At 47.6% G+C, this 22,788-nt stretch overlaps 1 protein-coding gene across 1 annotated transcript in view; it reads right to left on the bottom strand.

Moving 5' to 3' along the window:
- The window catches only part of LOC115116441 (1-phosphatidylinositol 4,5-bisphosphate phosphodiesterase beta-3-like), a 168,291-nt gene that overhangs the window by 13,461 nt on the left and 132,042 nt on the right, over nucleotides 1-22,788 (bottom strand). The window contains exons 19-24 of the mRNA XM_065025231.1: nucleotides 22,480-22,634; nucleotides 22,237-22,398; nucleotides 17,835-17,934; nucleotides 11,063-11,167; nucleotides 8,213-8,307; nucleotides 7,760-7,895 (exon numbers count right to left, since the gene is read on the bottom strand). Coding sequence (XP_064881303.1) covers nucleotides 7,760-7,895; nucleotides 8,213-8,307; nucleotides 11,063-11,167; nucleotides 17,835-17,934; nucleotides 22,237-22,398; nucleotides 22,480-22,634 — 753 coding nt within the window. The remainder of the gene's footprint in view (nucleotides 1-7,759; nucleotides 7,896-8,212; nucleotides 8,308-11,062; nucleotides 11,168-17,834; nucleotides 17,935-22,236; nucleotides 22,399-22,479; nucleotides 22,635-22,788) is intronic.

Genomic DNA, 22,788 nt, shown 5'->3' with positions numbered 1-22,788 from the left:
ACAGCACGGTAACTAGTATGTATATCACACAGCACGGCAACATGACTGGTATGTATATCACACAGCACGGTAACATGACTGGTATGTATATCACACAGCACGGTAACTAGTATGTATATCACACAGCACGGCAACATGACTGGTATGTTCATCACACGGCACGGTAACTGGTATGTATATTACACAGCACGGTAACATGACTGGTATGTATATCACACAGCACGGTAACATGACTGGTATGTATATCACACAGCACGGTAACATGACTGGTATGTTCATCACACAGCACGGTAACTGGTATGTATATCACACAGCACGGCAACATGACTGGTATGTATATCACACAGCACGGTAACATGACTGGTATGTATATCACACAGCACGGTAACATGACTGGTATGTATATCACACAGCACGGTAATAGGTATTTATATCACACAGCACGGTAACTGGTATGTATATCACACAGCACGGTACCTAGTATGTATATCACACAGCACGGTAACTGGTATGTATATCACACAGCACGGTAACTGGTATGTATATCACACAGCACGGTACCTAGTATGTATATCACACAGCACGGTAACATGACTGGTATGTATATCACACAGCACGGTAACATGACTAGTATGTATATCACACAGCACGGTAACTAGTATGTATATCACACAGCACGGTAACATGACTGGTATGTATATCACACAGCACGGTAACATGACTAGTATGTATATCACACAGCACGGTAACATGACTGGTATGTATATCACACAGCACGGTAACTAGTATGTATATCACACAGCACGGTAACTAGTATGTATATCACACAGCACGGTAACATGACTAGTATGTATATCACACAGCACGGCAACATGACTGGTATGTATATCACACACAGCACGGCAACATGACTGGTATGTTCATCACACAGCACGGTAACATGACTGGTATGTATATCACACAGCACGGTAACTAGTATGTATATCACACAGCACGGTAACTAGTATGTATATCACACAGCATGGTAACATGACTGGTATGTATATCACACAGCACGGTAACATGACTGGTATGTATATCACACAGCACGGTAACTAGTATGTATATCACACAGCACGGTACATAGTATGTATATCACACAGCACGGCAACATGACTGGTATGTATATCACACAGCACGGTAACTAGTATGTATATCACACAGCACGGTAACATGACTAGTATGTATATCACACAGCACGGTAACATGACTGGTATGTATATCACACAGCATCGCAACATGACTGGTATGTATATCACACAGCACGGCAACATGACTGGTATGTATATCACACAGCATGGCAACATGACTGGTATGTTCATCACACAGCACGGCAACTGGTATGTATATCACACAGCATCGCAACATGACTGGTATGTATATCACACAGCACGGCAACATGATTGGTATGTATATCACACAGCACGGCAACATGACTGGTATGTATATCACACAGCACGGCAACATGACTGGTATGTATATCACACAGCACGGTAACATGACTAGTATGTATATCACACAGCACGGTACCTAGTATGTATATCACACAGCACGGTACCTAGTATGTATATCACACAGCACGGTAGCTAGTATGTATATCACACAGCACGGTAACATGACTGGTATGTATATCACACAGCACGGTACCTAGTATGTATATCACACAGCACGGTACCTAGTATGTATATCACACAGCACGGTACCTAGTATGTATATCACACAGCACGGTAACTATTATGTATATCACACAGCACGGTAACATGACTGGTATGTATATCACACAGCACGGTAACATGACTGGTATGTATATCACACAGCACGGTAGCTAGTATGTATATCACACAGCACGGTAGCTAGTATGTATATCACACAGCACGGTAACTAGTATGTATATCACACAGCACGGTACCTAGTATGTATATCACACAGCATGGTAACATGACTAGTATGTATATCACACAGCACGGTAGCTAGTATGTATATCACACAGCACGGTAACTAGTATGTATATCACACAGCACGGTAACATGACTGGTATGTATATCACACAGCACGGTACCTGGTATGTATATCACACAGCACGGTAGCTAGTATGTATATCACACAGCACGGTACCTAGTATGTATATCACACAGCACGGTAGCTAGTATGTATATCACACAGCACATGTATATCACACAGCACGGTAGCTAGTATGTATATCACACAGCACGGTACCTAGTATGTATATCACACAGCACGGCAACATGACTGGTATGTATATCACACAGCATGGTAACATGACTAGTATGTATATCACACAGCACGGTAACTAGTATGTATATCACACAGCACGGTAACATGACTGGTATGTATATCACACAGCACGGTAACATGACTGGTATGTATATCACACAGCACGGTAACATGACTGGTATGTATATTACACAGCACGGCAACATGACTGGTATGTTCATCACACAGCACGGTAACATGACTGGTATGTATATCACACAGCACGGTAACTAGTATGTATATCACACAGCACGGTACCTAGTATGTATATCACACAGCACGGTAACATGACTGGTATGTATATCACACAGCACGGTAACATGACTAGTATGTATATCACACAGCACGGTAACTAGTATGTATATCACACAGCACGGTAACATGACTGGTATGTATATCACACAGCACGGTAACATGACTAGTATGTATATCACACAGCACGGTAACATGACTGGTATGTATATCACACAGCACGGTACCTAGTATGTATATCACACAGCACGGTACCTAGTATGTATATCACACAGCACGGTAACTGGTATGTATATCACACAGCACGGTACCTAGTATGTATATCACACAGCACGGTACCTAGTATGTATATCACACAGCACGGTAACTGGTATGTATATCACACAGCACGGTACCTAGTATGTATATCACACAGCACGGTAACTGGTATGTATATCACACAGCACGGTACCTAGTATGTATATCACACAGCACGGTAACTGGTATGTAGATCACACAGCACGGTAACTGGTATGTATATCACACAGCACGGTAACTGGTATGTATATCACACAGCACGGTAACTAGTATGTAGATCACACAGCACGGTAACTGGTATGTATATCACACAGCACGGTAACATGACTGGTATGTATATTACACAGCACGGTAACATGACTGGTATGTATATCACACAGCACGGTAACATGACTGGTATGTATATCACACAGCACGGTAACATGACTGGTATGTATATTACACAGCACGGTAACTGGTATGTATATCACACAGCACGGCAACATGACTGGTATGTATATCACACAGCACGGTAACTAGTATGTATATCACACAGCACGGTAACATGACTAGTATGTATATCACACAGCACGGTAACATGACTGGTATGTGTATCACACAGCACGGTAACTGGTATGTATATCACACAGCACGGTAACTGGTATGTATATCACACAGCACGGTAACATGACTGGTATGTATATCACACAGCACGGTAACTAGTATGTATATCACACAGCACGGTAACTAGTATGTATATCACACAGCACGGTAACATGACTAGTATGTATATCACACAGCACGGTAACTGGTATGTATATCACACAGCACGGTAACTGGTATGTATATCACACAGCACGGTAACATGACTGGTATGTATATCACACAGCACGGTAACTAGTATGTATATCACACAGCACGGTAACTAGTATGTATATCACACAGCACGGTAACTAGTATGTATATCACACAGCACGGTAACATGACTGGTATGTATATCACACAGCACGGTAACTAGTATGTATATCACACAGCACGGTAACTAGTATGTATATCACACAGCACGGTAATTAGTATGTATATCACACAGCACGGTAACATGACTGGTATGTATATCACACAGCACGGTAACATGACTAGTATGTATATCACACAGCACGGTAACTGGTATGTATATCACACAGCACGGCAACATGACTGGTATGTATATCACACAGCACGGTAACTGGTATGTATATCACACAGCACGGTAACTAGTATGTATATCACACAGCACGGTAACATGACTAGTATGTATATCACACAGCACGGTAACATGACTGGTATGTATATCACACAGCACGGTAACATGACTGGTATGTTTATCACACAGCACGGTAACATGACTGGTATGTATATTACACAGCACGGCAACATGACTGGTATGTTCATCACACAGCACGGTAACATGACTGGTATGTATATCACACAGCACGGTAACTAGTATGTATATCACACAGCACGGTAACATGACTGGTATGTATATCACACAGCACGGTAACTAGTATGTATATCACACAGCACGGTACCTAGTATGTATATCACACAGCACGGCAACATGACTGGTATGTATATCACACAGCACGGTAACTAGTATGTATATCACACAGCACGGCAACATGACTGGTATGTATATCACACAGCACGGTAACATGACTGGTATGTATATCACACAGCACGGTAACTAGTATGTATATCACACAGCACGGCAACATGACTGGTATGTTCATCACACGGCACGGTAACTGGTATGTATATTACACAGCACGGTAACATGACTGGTATGTATATCACACAGCACGGTAACATGACTGGTATGTATATCACACAGCACGGTAACATGACTGGTATGTTCATCACACAGCACGGTAACTGGTATGTATATCACACAGCACGGCAACATGACTGGTATGTATATCACACAGCACGGTAACATGACTGGTATGTATATCACACAGCACGGTAACATGACTGGTATGTATATCACACAGCACGGTAATAGGTATTTATATCACACAGCACGGTAACTGGTATGTATATCACACAGCACGGTACCTAGTATGTATATCACACAGCACGGTAACTGGTATGTATATCACACAGCACGGTACCTAGTATGTATATCACACAGCACGGTAACATGACTGGTATGTATATCACACAGCACGGTAACATGACTAGTATGTATATCACACAGCACGGTAACTAGTATGTATATCACACAGCACGGTAACATGACTGGTATGTATATCACACAGCACGGTAACATGACTAGTATGTATATCACACAGCACGGTAACATGACTGGTATGTATATCACACAGCACGGTAACTAGTATGTATATCACACAGCACGGTAACTAGTATGTATATCACACAGCACGGTAACATGACTAGTATGTATATCACACAGCACGGCAACATGACTGGTATGTATATCACACACAGCACGGCAACATGACTGGTATGTTCATCACACAGCACGGTAACATGACTGGTATGTATATCACACAGCACGGTAACTAGTATGTATATCACACAGCACGGTAACTAGTATGTATATCACACAGCATGGTAACATGACTGGTATGTATATCACACAGCACGGTAACATGACTGGTATGTATATCACACAGCACGGTAACTAGTATGTATATCACACAGCACGGTACATAGTATGTATATCACACAGCACGGCAACATGACTGGTATGCATATCACACAGCACGGTAACTAGTATGTATATCACACAGCACGGTAACATGACTAGTATGTATATCACACAGCACGGTAACATGACTGGTATGTATATCACACAGCATCGCAACATGACTGGTATGTATATCACACAGCACGGCAACATGACTGGTATGTATATCACACAGCATGGCAACATGACTGGTATGTTCATCACACAGCACGGCAACTGGTATGTATATCACACAGCATCGCAACATGACTGGTATGTATATCACACAGCACGGCAACATGATTGGTATGTATATCACACAGCACGGCAACATGACTGGTATGTATATCACACAGCACGGCAACATGACTGGTATGTATATCACACAGCACGGTAACATGACTAGTATGTATATCACACAGCACGGTACCTAGTATGTATATCACACAGCACGGTACCTAGTATGTATATCACACAGCACGGTAGCTAGTATGTATATCACACAGCACGGTAACATGACTGGTATGTATATCACACAGCACGGTACCTAGTATGTATATCACACAGCACGGTACCTAGTATGTATATCACACAGCACGGTACCTAGTATGTATATCACACAGCACGGTACCTAGTATGTATATCACACAGCACGGTAACTGGTATGTATATCACACAGCACGGTAACATGACTGGTATGTATATCACACAGCACGGTAGCTAGTATGTATATCACACAGCACGGTAGCTAGTATGTATATCACACAGCACGGTAACTAGTATGTATATCACACAGCACGGTACCTAGTATGTATATCACACAGCATGGTAACATGACTAGTATGTATATCACACAGCACGGTAGCTAGTATGTATATCACACAGCACGGTAACTAGTATGTATATCACACAGCACGGTAACATGACTGGTATGTATATCACACAGCACGGTACCTGGTATGTATATCACACAGCACGGTAGCTAGTATGTATATCACACAGCACGGTACCTAGTATGTATATCACACAGCACGGTAGCTAGTATGTATATCACACAGCACATGTATATCACACAGCACGGTAGCTAGTATGTATATCACACAGCACGGTACCTAGTATGTATATCACACAGCACGGCAACATGACTGGTATGTATATCACACAGCATGGTAACATGACTAGTATGTATATCACACAGCACGGTAACTAGTATGTATATCACACAGCACGGTAACATGACTGGTATGTATATCACACAGCACGGTAACATGACTGGTATGTATATCACACAGCACGGTAACATGACTGGTATGTATATTACACAGCACGGCAACATGACTGGTATGTTCATCACACAGCACGGTAACATGACTGGTATGTATATCACACAGCACGGTAACTAGTATGTATATCACACAGCACGGTACCTAGTATGTATATCACACAGCACGGTAACATGACTGGTATGTATATCACACAGCACGGTAACATGACTAGTATGTATATCACACAGCACGGTAACTAGTATGTATATCACACAGCACGGTAACATGACTGGTATGTATATCACACAGCACGGTAACATGACTAGTATGTATATCACACAGCACGGTAACATGACTGGTATGTATATCACACAGCACGGTAACTAGTATGTATATCACACAGCACGGTAACTAGTATGTATATCACACAGCACGGTAACATGACTAGTATGTATATCACACAGCACGGCAACATGACTGGTATGTATATCACACACAGCACGGCAACATGACTGGTATGTTCATCACACAGCACGGTAACATGACTGGTATGTATATCACACAGCACGGTAACTAGTATGTATATCACACAGCACGGTAACTAGTATGTATATCACACAGCATGGTAACATGACTGGTATGTATATCACACAGCACGGTAACATGACTGGTATGTATATCACACAGCACGGTAACTGGTATGTATATCACACAGCACGGTAAGGGGAAAGAATGTCTGAAGAGAAGGCATTGAATTGAAGTGGCTGGTGGGCGGAGACCTAGGTGGGCGGAGACCTAGCAGAACGTGCTCATCGTAATAGCTGGAATGGAATCAATGGAACGGTATCCGTCTGATGGGGTTGATACCTATCCGTCCTCGTAACGCCTCCTCCCACCAGCCTCCTCTGTGACAACGTAGCCCTACCTGGACCAGGTGAGCTGGTGAGGTCAACGATGTCATCGACGGGGGCGGGGACGGGATGGAGGGGGGAGGGGATCTTCACAAGAGGGGCGTCACCTTCCAAATCCGGCCCTCCCTCCTTTGGCTGCTCAAAAACACTCTACACACACGCACACACACACACACAGACACACACACACGCACACACACGGTTAACCAGGGCAACATAACCTAAGCATTATAATGGATGGTGGTCTACCTACCCTTATACCTAGACCGCTTACTTGATAAGGAAACCAAACATGTACTTTTGGAAATCTGGGTGACCTCTTTAAACTTGTAACTTAGGTAGTGGGGGCTGGTGTTCATAGTTCATAGTAATGGTTGTGAATGGACAGATTTCAACAGTCTCCTCCTCTTACTGCTGGCCTTCATGAAAGCAGCTAGCTGTCAGTGTGTGAGCGTCTGTGTCCTCACCTCACTGTTGTCCTCCATTAGAGACGCCAGCTGTCTGTCTCTCTGGACCAGGAGACTGTAATGTTTCATGGGGTTGGTCAAGGCTTCTGCATACTCTGTAACACACGTTTCATGAGGTTAGTTAATGCTTCTGCATACTCTGTAACACACGTTTCATGAGGTTAGTTAATGCTTCTGCATACTCTAACATGTTTCATGAGGTTAGTTAATGCTTCTGCATACTCTAACATGTTTCATGGGGTTGGTTAATGCTTCTGCATACTCTAACATGTTTCATGGGGTTGGTTAATGCTTCTGCCTACTCTAACATGTTTCATGGGGTTGGTTAATGCTTCTGCATACTCTATAATACACAAGGAGCAATGTGCCTGGTACACACACATTTGTAGTTGCATTTAAGTGCAGGAAATTATGTCATCAAAGTAATTTCCTTAGTAGGTGATGTCAGAGTTCAGCTAACGTGAACGAGTTCTCCCAGTAAAAATGTAGTATTTTCCATAACTGGGGCGTATTCATGACATTTTCCAACGGAAACCGCTAACTGATCACCATTTCATTACCAAACGGAATGACAACGGAGAGGGACCAACCTGAACTTTTCCAACAGAAACTCTTTCCGTTCCAAATCGTCGTAATGAATACATCCTTGGTGTTAATCCCAGAGGATTATGGGGAGTGTGGTCCCAGGGGATTATGGATAGTGTGGTCCCAGGGGATTATGCGTAGTGTGGTCCCAGGGGATTATGCGTAGTGTGGTCCCAGGGGATTATGGGTAGTGTGGTCCCTGGGGATTATGGATAGTGTGGTCCCTGGGGATTATGGATAGTGTGGTCCCTGGGGATTATGGGTAGTGTGGTCCCAGGGGATTATGGGTAGTGTGGTCCCAGGGGATTATGGGGTAGTGTGGTCCCAGGGGATTATGGGGTAGTGTGGTCCCAGGGGATTATGGGGTAGTGTGGTCCCAGGGGATTATGGGGTAGTGTGGTCCCAGGGGATTATGCGTAGTGTGGTCCCAGGGGATTATGGGTAGTGTGGTCCCTGGGGATTATGGATAGTGTGGTCCCTGGGGATTATGGATAGTGTGGTCCCTGGGGATTATGGGTAGTGTGGTCCCAGGGGATTATGGGGTAGTGTGGTCCCAGGGGATTATGGGGTAGTGTGGTCCCAGGGGATTATGGGGTAGTGTGGTCCCAGGGGATTATGGGGTAGTGGGGTCTCAGGAGGTTATGGATAGTGCGGTCCCTGGGGATTATGGGTAGTGCGGTCCCAGGAGGTTATGGGTAGTGGGGTCCCAGGAGGTTATGGGTAGTGGGGTCCCAGGAGGTTATGGGTAGTGCGGTCCCAGGAGGTTATGGGTAGTGCGGTCCCAGGAGCTTATGGGTAGTGCGGTCCCAGGAGGTTATGGGTAGTGCGGTCCCAGGAGGTTATGGGTAGTGCGGTCCCAGGAGGTTATGGGTAGTGGGGTCCCAGGAGGTTATGGTAGTGTGGTCTCAGGAGGTTATGGGTAGTGGGGTCCTAGGAGGTTATGGTAGTGTGGTCTCAGGAGGTTATGGATAGTGTAGTTTCACCCTGGTGTCCTTTAAGAATGTAGTCCTAAAGGGTTATGGGTAGTTTAGTCCTAAAGGGTTATGGGTAGTTTAGTCCTAAAGGGTTATGGGTAGTTTAGTCCTAAAGGTTTATGGGTAGTTTATTCCTAAAGGTTTATGGGTAGTTTAGTCCTAGAGGGTTATGGGTAGTTTAGTCCTAGAGGGTTATGGGTAGTTTCATCCTAAAGGGTTATGGGTAGTTTAGTCCTAGAGGGTTATGGGTAGTTTAGTCCTAGAGGGTTATGGGTAGTTTAGTCCTAGAGGGTTATGGGTAGTTTAGTCCTAGAGGGTTATGGGTAGTTTAGTCCTAGAGGGTTATGGGTAGTGGGCTCCCAGGAGGTTATGGGTAGTGGGCTCCCAGGAGGTTATGGGTAGTGGGCTCCCAGGAGGTTATGGGTAGTGGGGTCCCAGGAGGTTATGGGTAGTGTGGTCTCAGGAGGTTATGGGTAGTGGGGTCCTAGGAGGTTATGGTAGTGTGGTCTCAGGAGGTTATGGGTAGTGGGGTCCTAAGAGGTTATGGTAGTGGGGTCCTAGGAGGTTATGGTAGTGTGGTCTCAGGAGGTTATGGATAGTGGGGTCCCAGGAGGTTATGGGTAGTGTGGTCTCAGGAGGTTATGGGTAGTGTGGTCTCAGGAGGTTATGGGTAGTGGGGTCCTAGGAGGTTATGGATAGTGTGGTCTCAGGAGGTTATGGGTAGTGGGGGCCCAGGAGGTTATGGGTAGTGGGGGCCCAGGAGGTTATGGGTAGTGGGGGCCCAGGAGGTTATGGATAGTGTAGTTTCACCCTGGTGTCCTTTAAGAATGTAGTCCTAAAGGGTTATGGGTAGTTTAGTCCTAAAGGGTTATGGGTAGTTTAGTCCTAAAGGGTTATGGGTAGTTTATTCCTAAAGGTTTATGGGTAGTTTAGTCCTAGAGGGTTATGGGTAGTTTCATCCTAGAGGGTTATGGGTAGTTTATTCCTAAAGGGTTATGGGTAGTTTAGTCCTAGAGGGTTATGGGTAGTTTAGTCCTAGAGGGTTATGGGTAGTTTAGTCCTAGAGGGTTATGGGTAGTTTAGTCCTAGAGGGTTATGGGTAGTTTAGTCCTAGAGGGTTATGGGTAGTTTAGTCCTAGAGGGTTATGGGTAGTTTAGTCCTAGAGGGTTATGGGTAGTTTAGTCCTAGAGGGTTATGGGTAGTTTAGTCCTAGAGGGTTATGGGTAGTTTAGTCCTAGAGGGTTATGGTTAGGTTAGTCCTAAAGGGTTATGGGTAGTGTATTTTCTTACCCTGGTGTTCATTAGGAACGTAGTCTTGAGCCTCGGTGTAGACCAGGAGGGAGGGCAGCATCAGAGGTTGATTCATCTCGTTCTTCAGGCTGATGTAGTGGTAACCTACAACACACACACGCGCACACACACACACACACACACACACGATTTAAAAAAACACACACGTTCAAAGATCCCAAGAAAACAACAGATCTCATAGTATAGGTGATTCACCATTATGATAATAGATTGAGGAGGACCGAGCACGCCCGCTTTCTCATCAACGGGGCTGTAGTGGAGCAGGTTGAGAGCTTCAAGTTCCTCGGCGTCCACATCGCCAACAAACTAACATGGTCCCAAACACACCAAGACAGTTGTGAAGAGGGCACGACAAAACCTATTCCCCCTCAGGGGACTGAAAAGATTTGGCATGGGTCCTCAGATCCTCAAAAAGTTTTACAGCTGCACCATCGAGAGCATCTGGTTGCATCACTGCCTGGTATGGCAACAGCTCGGCCTCCAACGGCAAGGCACTACAGAGGGTAGTGAGTACGGCCCAGTACATCACCGGGGCCAAGCTTCCTGCCATTCAGGACCTCTATACCAGGTGGTGTCAGAGGAAGGCCCTAAAAATGGCAAAGACTCCAGCCACCCTAGTCATAGACTGTTCTTTCGGCAAGCGGTACCGGAGCGCCAAGTCTAGGTCCAAGAGGCTTCTAAATAGCTTCTACCCCCAAGCCAAAAGACTCCTGAACATCTAATCAAAACTATTTGCATTGCCCCCGCCCCCCTTCTACGCTAATGCTACTCTCTGTTATTATCTATGCATAGCCACTTTAATAACTCTACCTACATGTACATAATTACCTCGACACCGGTGCCCCCGCACATTGACACATTGACTCTGTACCGGTACCACCTGTATATAGCCTCCACATTGACACTGTACCGGTACCCCCTGTATATAGCCTCCACATTGACTCTGTACCGGTACCCCCTGTATATAGCCTCCACATTGACTCCGTACCGGTACCCCCTGTATATAGTCTCCACATTGACTCTGTAAAGGTACCCCCTGTATATAGCCTCCACATTGACTCTGCACAGGTACCCCCTGTATATAGTCTCCACATTGACTCTGTACCGGTACCCCCTGTATATAGTCTCCACATTGACTCTGTACCGGTACCCCCTGTATATAGCCTCCACATTGACTCTGTACCGGTACCCCCTGTATATAGTCTCCACATTGACTCTGTACCGGTACCCCCTGTATATAGCCTCCACATTGACTCTGTACTGGTACCCCCTGTATATAGCCTCCACATTGACTCTGTACTGGTACCCCCTGTATATAGCCTCCACATTGACTCTGTACTGGTACCCCCTGTATATAGCATCCACATTGACTCTGTACCGGTACCCCCTGTATATAGCCTCCACACTGACTCTGTACCGGTACCCCCTGTATATAGCCTCCACATTGCCTTGTACCATAATACCCTGTATATAGCCTCCACATTGTACCAGTACACCCTGTATATAGCCTCCACATTGACTCTGTACCGGTACCCCTGTATATAGACTCCACATTGCCTCTGTACCGGTACCCCTGTATATAGCCTCCACATTGACTCTGTACCGGTACCCCCTGTATATAGCCTCCACATTGACTCTGTACTGGTACCCCCTGTATATAGCCTCCACATTGACTCTGTACTGGTACCCCCTGTATATAGTCTCCACATTGACTCTGTACCGGTACCCCTGTATATAGTCTCCACATTGACTCTGTACCGGTACCCCCTGTATATAGTCTCCACATTGACTCTGTACCGGTACCCCCTGTATATAGCCTCCACATTGACTCTGCACAGGTACCCTCTGTATATAGCCTCCACATTGACTCTGTACCGGTACCCCCTGTATATAGTCTCCACATTGACTCTGTACCGGTACCCCCTGTATATAGCCTCCACATTGACTCTGCACAGGTACCCTCTGTATATAGCCTCCACATTGACTCTGTACTGGTACCCCCTGTATATAGCCTCCACATTGACTCTGTACTGGTACCCCCTGTATATAGCCTCCACATTGACTCTGTACTGGTACCCCCTGTATATAGCATCCACATTGACTCTGTACCGGTACCCCCTGTATATAGCCTCCACACTGACTCTGTACCGGTACCCCCTGTATATAGCCTCCACATTGCCTTGTACCATAATACCCTGTATATAGCCTCCACATTGTACCAGTACACCCTGTATATAGCCTCCACATTGACTCTGTACCGGTACCCCTGTATATAGCCTCCACATTGACTCTGTACCGTAACACCCTGTATATAGCCTCCACATTGACTCTGTACCGGTACCCCCTGTATATAGCCTCCACACTGACTCTGTACTGGTACCCCCTGTATATAGCCTCCACATTGCCTTATACCATAATACCCTGTATATAGCCTCCACATTGACTCTGTACCGGTACCCCCTGTATATAGTCTACACATGGACTCTGTACCGGTACCCCCTGTATATAGCCTCCACATTGACTCTGTACCGGTTCCCCCTGTATATAGCCTCCACATTGACTCTGTACCGGTACCCCCTGTATATAGCCTCCACATTGACTCTGTACTGGTACCCCCTGTATATAGCCTCCACATTGACTCTGTACTGGTTCCCCCTGTATATAGCCTCCACATTGACTCTGTACCGGTAACCCCTGTATATAGCCTCCACATTGACTCTGTACCGGTACAACCTGTATATAGCCTCCACATTGACTCTGTACTGGTACCCCCTGTATATAGTCTCCACATTGACTCTGTACTGGTACCCCCTGTATATAGCCACCACATTGACTCTGTACTGGTACCCCCTGTATATAGTCTCCACATTGACTCTGTACTGGTACCCCCTGTATATAGCCTCCACATTGACTCTGTACTGGTACCCCCTGTATATAGCCTCCACATTGACTCTGTACTGGTACCCCCTGTATATAGCCTCCACATTGACTCTGTACTGGTACCCCCTGTATATAGCATCCACATTGACTCTGTACCGGTACCCCCTGTATATAGCCTCCACACTGACTCTGTACCGGTACCCCCTGTATATAGCCTCCACATTGCCTTGTACCATAATACCCTGTATATAGCCTCCACATTGTACCAGTACACCCTGTATATAGCCTCCACATTGACTCTGTACTGGTTCCCCCTGTATATAGCCTCCACCTTGACTCTGTACCGGTACCACCTGTATATAGCCTCCACATTGACTCTGTACCGGTACCCCCTGTATATAGTCTCCACATTGACTCTGTACCGGTACCCCCTGTATATAGTCTCCACATTGACTCTGTACCGGTACCCCCTGTATATAGCCTCCACATTGACTCTGCACAGGTACCCCCTGTATATAGTCTCCACATTGACTCTGTACCGGTACCCCCTGTATATAGTCTCCACATTGACTCTGTACTGGTACCCCCTGTATATAGACTCCACATTGCCTCTGTACCGGTACCCCTGTATATAGCCTCCACATTGACTCTGTACCGTAACACCCTGTATATAGCCTCCACATTGACTCTGTACCAGTACCCCCTGTATATAGCCTCCACATTGACTCTGTACTGGTACCCCCTGTCTAAAGCCTCCACATTGACTCTGTACTGGTACCCCCTGTATATAGCCTCCACATTGACTCTGTACTGGTTCCCCCTGTATATAGCCTCCACATTGACTCTGTACTGGTTCCCCCTGTATATAGCCTCCACATTGACTCTGTACTGGTACCCCCTGTATATAGCCTCCACATTGACTCTGTACTGGTACCCCCTGTATATAGCCTCCACATTGACTCTGTACTGGTACCCCCTGTATATAGCCTCCACATTGACTCTGTACTGGTACCCCCTGTATATAGCCTCCACATTGACTCTGTACTGGTACCCCCTGTATATTTCCTCCACATTGACTCTGTACCGGTACCCCCTGTATATAGTCTCCACATTGACTCTGTACCGGTACCCCCTGTATATAGTCTCCACATTGACTCTGTACTGGTACCCCCTGTATATAGCCTCCACATTGACTCTGTACCGGTACCCCCTGTATATAGCCTCCACATTGACTCTGTACTGGTACCCCCTGTATATAGTCTCCACATTGACTCTGTATCGGTACCCCCTGTATATTTCCTCCACATTGACTCTGTACCGGTACCCCCTGTATATAGCCTCCACACTGACTCTGTACTGGTACCCCCTGTATATAGCCTCCACATTGCCTTATACCATAATACCCTGTATATAGCCTCCACATTGACTCTGTACCGGTACCCCCTGTATATAGTCTACACATGGACTCTGTACCGGTACCCCCTGTATATAGCCTCCACATTGACTCTGTACCGGTTCCCCCTGTATATAGCCTCCACATTGACTCTGTACCGGTACCCCCTGTATATAGCCTCCACATTGACTCTGTACTGGTACCCCCTGTATATAGCCTCCACATTGACTCTGTACTGGTTCCCCCTGTATATAGCCTCCACATTGACTCTGTACCGGTAACCCCTGTATATAGCCTCCACATTGACTCTGTACCGGTACAACCTGTATATAGCCTCCACATTGACTCTGTACTGGTACCCCCTGTATATAGTCTCCACATTGACTCTGTACTGGTACCCCTGTATATAGCCACCACATTGACTCTGTACTGGTACCCCTGTATATAGTCTCCACATTGACTCTGTACTGGTACCCCCTGTCTCCACATTGACTCTGTACTGGTACCCCCTGTATATAGCCTCCACATTGACTCTGTACTGGTACCCCTGTATATAGCCTCCACATTGACTCTGTACTGGTACCCCCTATAGCATCCACATTGACTCTGTACCGGTACCCCCTGTATATAGCCTCCACACTGACTCTGTACCGGTACCCCCTGTATATAGCCTCCACATTGCCTTGTACCATAATACCCTGTATATAGCCTCCACATTGTACCAGTACACCCTGTATATAGCCTCCACATTGACTCTGTACTGGTTCCCCCTGTATATAGCCTCCACCTTGACTCTGTACCGGTACCACCTGTATATAGCCTCCACATTGACTCTGTACCGGTACCCCCTGTATATAGTCTCCACATTGACTCTGTACCGGTACCCCCTGTATATAGTCTCCACATTGACTCTGTACCGGTACCCCCTGTATATAGCCTCCACATTGACTCTGCACAGGTACCCCCTGTATATAGTCTCCACATTGACTCTGTACCGGTACCCCCTGTATATAGTCTCCACATTGACTCTGTACTGGTACCCCCTGTATATAGACTCCACATTGCCTCTGTACCGGTACCCCTGTATATAGCCTCCACATTGACTCTGTACCGTAACACCCTGTATATAGCCTCCACATTGACTCTGTACCAGTACCCCCTGTATATAGCCTCCACATTGACTCTGTACTGGTACCCCTGTCTAAAGCCTCCACATTGACTCTGTACTGGTACCCCTGTATATAGCCTCCACATTGACTCTGTACTGGTTCCCCCTGTATATAGCCTCCACATTGACTCTGTACTGGTTCCCCCTGTATATAGCCTCCACATTGACTCTGTACTGGTACCCCCTGTATATAGCCTCCACATTGACTCTGTACTGGTACCCCCTGTATATAGCCTCCACATTGACTCTGTACTGGTACCCCCTGTATATAGCCTCCACATTGACTCTGTACTGGTACCCCTGTATATAGCCTCCACATTGACTCTGTACTGGTACCCCCTGTATATTTCCTCCACATTGACTCTGTACCGGTACCCCCTGTATATAGTCTCCACATTGACTCTGTACCGGTACCCCCTGTATATAGTCTCCACATTGACTCTGTACTGGTACCCCCTGTATATAGCCTCCACATTGACTCTGTACCGGTACCCCCTGTATATAGCCTCCACATTGACTCTGTACTGGTACCCCCTGTATATAGTCTCCACATTGACTCTGTATCGGTACCCCCTGTATATTTCCTCCACATTGACTCTGTACCGGTACCCCCTGTATATAGTCTCCACATTGACTCTGTACTGGTACCCCCTGTATATAGTCTCCACATTGACTCTGTACTGGTACCCCCTGTATATAGTCTCCACATTGACTCTGTACCGGTACCCCCTGTATATAGTCTCCACATTGACTCTGTACCGGTACCCCCTGTATATAGTCTCCACATTGACTCTGTACCGGTACCCCCTGTATATAGTCTCCACATTGACTCTGTACTGGTACCCCCTGTATATAGTCTCCACATTGACTCTGTACTGGTACCCCCTGTATATAGCCTCCACATTGACTCTGTACCGGTACCCCCTGTATATAGCCTCCACATTGACTCTGTACCATAATACCCTGTATATAACCTCCACATTGACTCTGTACCATAATACCCTGTATATAACCTCCACATTGACTCTGTACCACAATACCCTGTCTAAAGCCCCACTGTTGTCATTTCCTGCTGCTCTTTAATCATTTGTTATTCCTACCTCTTACTTTTTTAAGGCATTTTCTTTAATCTGCATTGTTGGTTAAGGGCTTGTAAGTAAGCATTTCACTGTAATGTCTACTACACCTTATTCGGCGCATGTGATAAATACAATTTGATTTTAAAACAAAATATTGCAAATTAATCCCCATGGTAACAGATTACAATAAATCTGAATGCCTGAATCCAGCAAACCGTACTCAGTACTGACCGGGACGGATAGTTGACACAGGACAGATCCGATGTCCCAGAAACTTCCCATTCTCCTCAAACACAGCAATCCTCAAAGAGGCCAAGGTGGGGAGGACCACCTAGAGTAGAGGAGGGAAGTAGAGAGATTATCAGGACAATCCTCAGAGACACCAGGGTGGGGAGGACCACCTAGAGAAGAGGAGGGAAGTAGAGAGATTATCAGGACAATCCTCAGAGACACCAGGGTGGGGAGGACCACCTAGAGAAGAGGAGGGAAGTAGAGAGATTATCAGGACAATCCTCAGAGACACCAGGGTGGGGAGGACCACCTAGAGAAGAGGAGGGAAGTAGAGAGATTATCAGGACAATCCTCAGAGACACCAGGGTGGAGAGGACCACCTAAAGAGGACCACCTAGAGAGGACCACCAAGAGAGGACCACCCAGAGAGGAGGAGAGGACCACCTAGAGAGGACCACCTAGAGAGGATGAGAGGACCACCTAGAGAGGACCACCTAGAGAGGACCACCTAGAGAGGAGGAGAGGACCACCTAGAGAGGAGGAGAGGACCACCTAGAGAGGAGGAGAGGACCACCTAGAGAGGACCACCTAGAGAGGAGGAGAGAACCACCTAGAGAGGACCACCTAGAGAGGACCATCTAGAGAGGAGGAGAGGACCATCTAGAGAGGACCACCTAGAGAGGAGGAAAGGACCACCAAGAGAGGACCACCTAGAGAGGACCACCTAGAGAGGAGGAGAGGACCATCTAGAGAGGACCACCTAGAGGAGGAAAGGACCACCTAGAGGAGGACCACCTAGAGAGGAGGAGAGGACCACCTAGAGAGGAGGAGAGGACCACCTAGAGAGGAGCACCTAGAGAGGAGGAGAGGATCACCTAGAGGAGGAGAGGATCACCTAGAGGAGGAGAGAACCACCTAGAGAGGACCACCTAGAGAGGAGGAGAGGACCATCTAGAGAGGACCACCTAGAGAGGAGGAGAGGACCACCTAGAGAGGACCACCTAGAGAGGTCCACCTAGAGAGGACCACCTAGAGAGGATCACCTAGAGAGGACCACCTAGAGAGGACCACCTAGAGAGAGGGAGAGGACCACCTAGAGAGGACCACCTAGAGAGGAGGAGAGGACCACCCAGAGAGGACCACCCAGAGAGGACCACCCAGAGAGGACCACCCAGAGAGGAGGAGAGGACCACCTAGAGAGGACCACTTAGAGAGGAGGAGAGGACCACCTAGAGAGGAGGAGAGGACCACCTAGAGAGGAGGAGAGGACCACCTAGAGAGGACCACCTAGAGAGGACCACCTAGAGAGGAGGAGAGGACCACCTAGAGAGGACCACCTAGAGAGGAGGAGAGGCCCACCTAGAGAGGATCACCCAGAGAGGACCACCTAGAGAGGAGGAGAGGACCACCTAGAGAAGAGGAGAGGACCACCTACAGAGGACCACCTAGAGAGGACCACCCAGAGAGGACCACCCAGAGAGGACCACCCAGAGAGGAGGAGAGGACCACCTAGAGAAGACCACCTAGAGAGGACCACCTAGAGAGGATGAGAGGACCACCTAGAGAGGACCACCCAGAGAGGACCACCCAGAGAGGAGGAGAGGACCACCCAGAGAGGAGGAGAGGACCACCTAGAGAGGACCACCTAGAGAGGAGGAGAGGACCACCTAGAGAGGAGGAGAGGACCACCTAGAGAGGAGGAGAGGACCACCTAGAGAGGAGGAGAGGACCACCTAGAGAGGACCACCTAGAGAGGACCACCTAGAGAGGAGGAGAGGACCATCTAGAGAGGACCACCTAGAGAGGAGGAAAGGACCACCTAGAGAGGACCACCTAGAGAGGAGGAGAGGACCATCTAGAGAGGACCACCTAGAGAGGAGGAAAGGACCACCTAGAGAGGAGGAGAGGACCACCTAGAGAGGAGCACCTAGAGAGGAGGAGAGGATCACCTAGAGGAGAGAACCACCTAGAGAGGACCACCTAGAGAGGAGGAGAGGACCATCTAGAGAGGACCACCTAGAGAGGAGGAGAGGACCACCTAGAGAGGACCACCTAGAGAGGTCCACCTAGAGAGGACCACCTAGAGAGGATCACCTAGAGAGGACCACCTAGAGAGGACCACCTAGAGAGAGGGAGAGGACCACCTAGAGAGGACCACCTAGAGAGGAGGAGAGGACCACCCAGAGAGGTCCACCCAGAGAGGACCACCCAGAGAGGAGGAGAGGACCACCTAGAGAGGACCACCTAGAGAGGAGGAGAGGACCACCTAGAGAGGAGGAGAGGACCACCTAGAGAGGACCACCTAGAGAGGACCACCTAGAGAGGACCACCTAGAGAGGACCACCTAGAGGAGGACCACCTAGAGGAGGACCACCTAGAGGAGGAGAGGACCACCTAGAGAGGACCACCTAGAGAGGAGGAGAGGCCCACCTAGAGAGGATCACCCAGAGAGGACCACCTAGAGGAGGAGAGGACCACCTAGAGAGGACCACCTAGAGAGGAGGAGAGGCCCACCTAGAGAGGATCACCCAGAGAGGACCACCTAGAGAGGAGGAGAGGACCACCTAGAGAAGAGGAGAGGACCACCTACAGAGGACCACCTAGAGAGAGGGAGAGGACCACCTAGAGAGGACCACCTAGAGAGGAGGAGAGGACCACCCAGAGAGGAGGAGAGGACCACCCAGAGAGGACCAACCAAAGAGAGGAGGAGAGGACCACCTAGAGAGGACCACCCAGAGAGGAGGAGAGGACCACCCAGAGAGGAGGAGAGGACCACCTAGAGAGGACCACCTAGAGAGGAGGAGAGGACCACCTAGAGAGGACCACCTAGAGAGGAGGAGAGGACCACCTAGAGAGGAGGAGAGGACCACCTAGAGAGGACCACCTAGAGAGGAGGAGAGGACCACCTAGAGAGGACCACCTAGAGAGGAGGAGAGGCCCACCTAGAGAGGATCACCCAGAGAGGACCACCTAGAGAGGAGGAGAGGACCACCTAGAGAAGAGGAGAGGACCACCTAGAGAGGACCACCTAGAGAGGAGGAAAGGACCACCTAGAGAGAGGGAGAGGACCACCTAGAGAGGACCACCTAGAGAGGAGGAGAGGACCACCTAGAGAGGAGGAGAGGACCACCTAGAGAGGACCACCCAGAGAGGAGAAGAGGACCACCTAGAGAGGACCACCTAGAGAGGAGGAGAGGACCACCTAGAGAGGACCACCTAGAGAGGACCACCTAGAGAGGACCACCTAGAGAGGAGGAGAGGACCACCTAGAGAGGAGGAGAGGACCACCTAGAGAGGACCACCTAGAGAGGACCACCTAGAGAGGACCACCTAGAGAGGAGGAGAGGACCACCTAGAGAGGAGGAGAGGACCACCTAGAGAGGAGGAGAGGACCACCTAGAGAGGAGGAGAGGACCACCTAGAGAGGACCACCTAGAGAGGACCACCTAGAGAGGAGGAGAGGACCACCTAGAGAGGACCACCTAGAGAGGACCACCCAGAGAGGAGGAGAGGACCACCTAGAGAATTGATGGGAAATTATGTAAATATATCACTAGCCACTTTAAACAATGCTACCTTATATAATGTTACTTACCCTACATTATTCATCTCATATGCATACGTATATACTGTACTCTACATCATCGACTGCATCCTTATGTAATACATGTATCACTAGCCACTTTAACTATGCCACTTTGTTTACTTTGTCTACATACTCATCTCATATGTATATACTGTACTCAATACCATCTACTGTTTGCTGCTCTGTACCATCACTCACTCATATATCCTTATGTACATATTCTTTATCTTCTTACACTGTGTATAAGACAGTAGTTTTAGAATTGTTAGTTAGATTACTTGTTGGTTATCACTGCATTGTCGGAACTAGAAGCACAAGCATTTCGCTACACTCGCATTAACATCTGCTAACCATGTGTATGTGACAAATAAAATTTGATTTGATTTGATTTAGAGAGGAGGAGAGGACCACCTAGAGAGGAGGAGAGGACCACCTAGAGAGGAGGAGAGGACCACCTAGAGAGGAGGAGAGGACCACCTAGAGAGGACCACCTAGAGAGGAGGAGAGGACCACCTAGAGAGGACCACCTAGAGAGGAGAGGACCACCTAGAGAGGAGGAGAGGACCACCTAGAGAGGAGGAGAGGACCACCTAGAGAGGAGGAGAGGACCATCTAGAGGAGGAGAGAAATTACTTGTTGTTTTATCACAAAGCAGGGCTAACAAATGAGCCCTATTGAAATGAATGGAATTGGAAGTAGATGGACATTCCCGGCATGATGGGCGATGTTACGTTGTTGTGTCTTTGTGTTTCCGCGAGTGTGTGTTCGGTTTGTGAGTTTGCACTCATGCGTGTGTTGAAGCTGTGTTAACGTTACCTTGTTGAAGACAAATGTCTCGTCATCCCAGACAGGGTCCAGGCTGTTCCCATTGGATGTCCTGGTGCGATACTTCCTCTTTGTGTCGGCAGGAAGTCCAAACATGTCCACTTCCACGTACACGCCCACTTTCTTATCGGTCAGGAACTGACCCGAGATCACCTGGAGATGGAGGGATGGAGAGAAGATGGTCACACACACACACACACACACACACACACACACACACTCCTCCCCACTCACCCTGATCTTCACGGTGTTGGCTACGATGCCGTCCACAATGTTCTCGGTGAAGGGGTCAAAGTGTTTGTCTGTCCGTCTCATGAACTCTGGTTTCAGCAGGTAGCCACTGTGGCCATTATACTCAAATACTCCCATGTTCAACTGCATGGGCAGGTCTAAGAGAGAGGGGGAGAGAGGGGAGAGGGGGAGAGAGGGGGAGGGGGAGGGAGGAGAGAGGGGGAGGGGGAGGGAGGAGAGAGGGGGAGAGGGAGGAGAGAGAGGGAGAGGGAGGAGAGAGAGGGAGAGGGAGGAGAGTGGGAGGAGAGTGAG

The sequence above is a fragment of the Oncorhynchus nerka genome, linkage group LG12, assembly GCF_034236695.1.
Source record: "Oncorhynchus nerka isolate Pitt River linkage group LG12, Oner_Uvic_2.0, whole genome shotgun sequence".
In the NCBI taxonomy this organism is placed as follows: Eukaryota; Metazoa; Chordata; class Actinopteri; order Salmoniformes; family Salmonidae; genus Oncorhynchus; species Oncorhynchus nerka.
The sequence above is the reverse complement of the archived record's forward strand: the minus strand, read 5'-3'. Positions and strand labels throughout refer to the sequence as shown.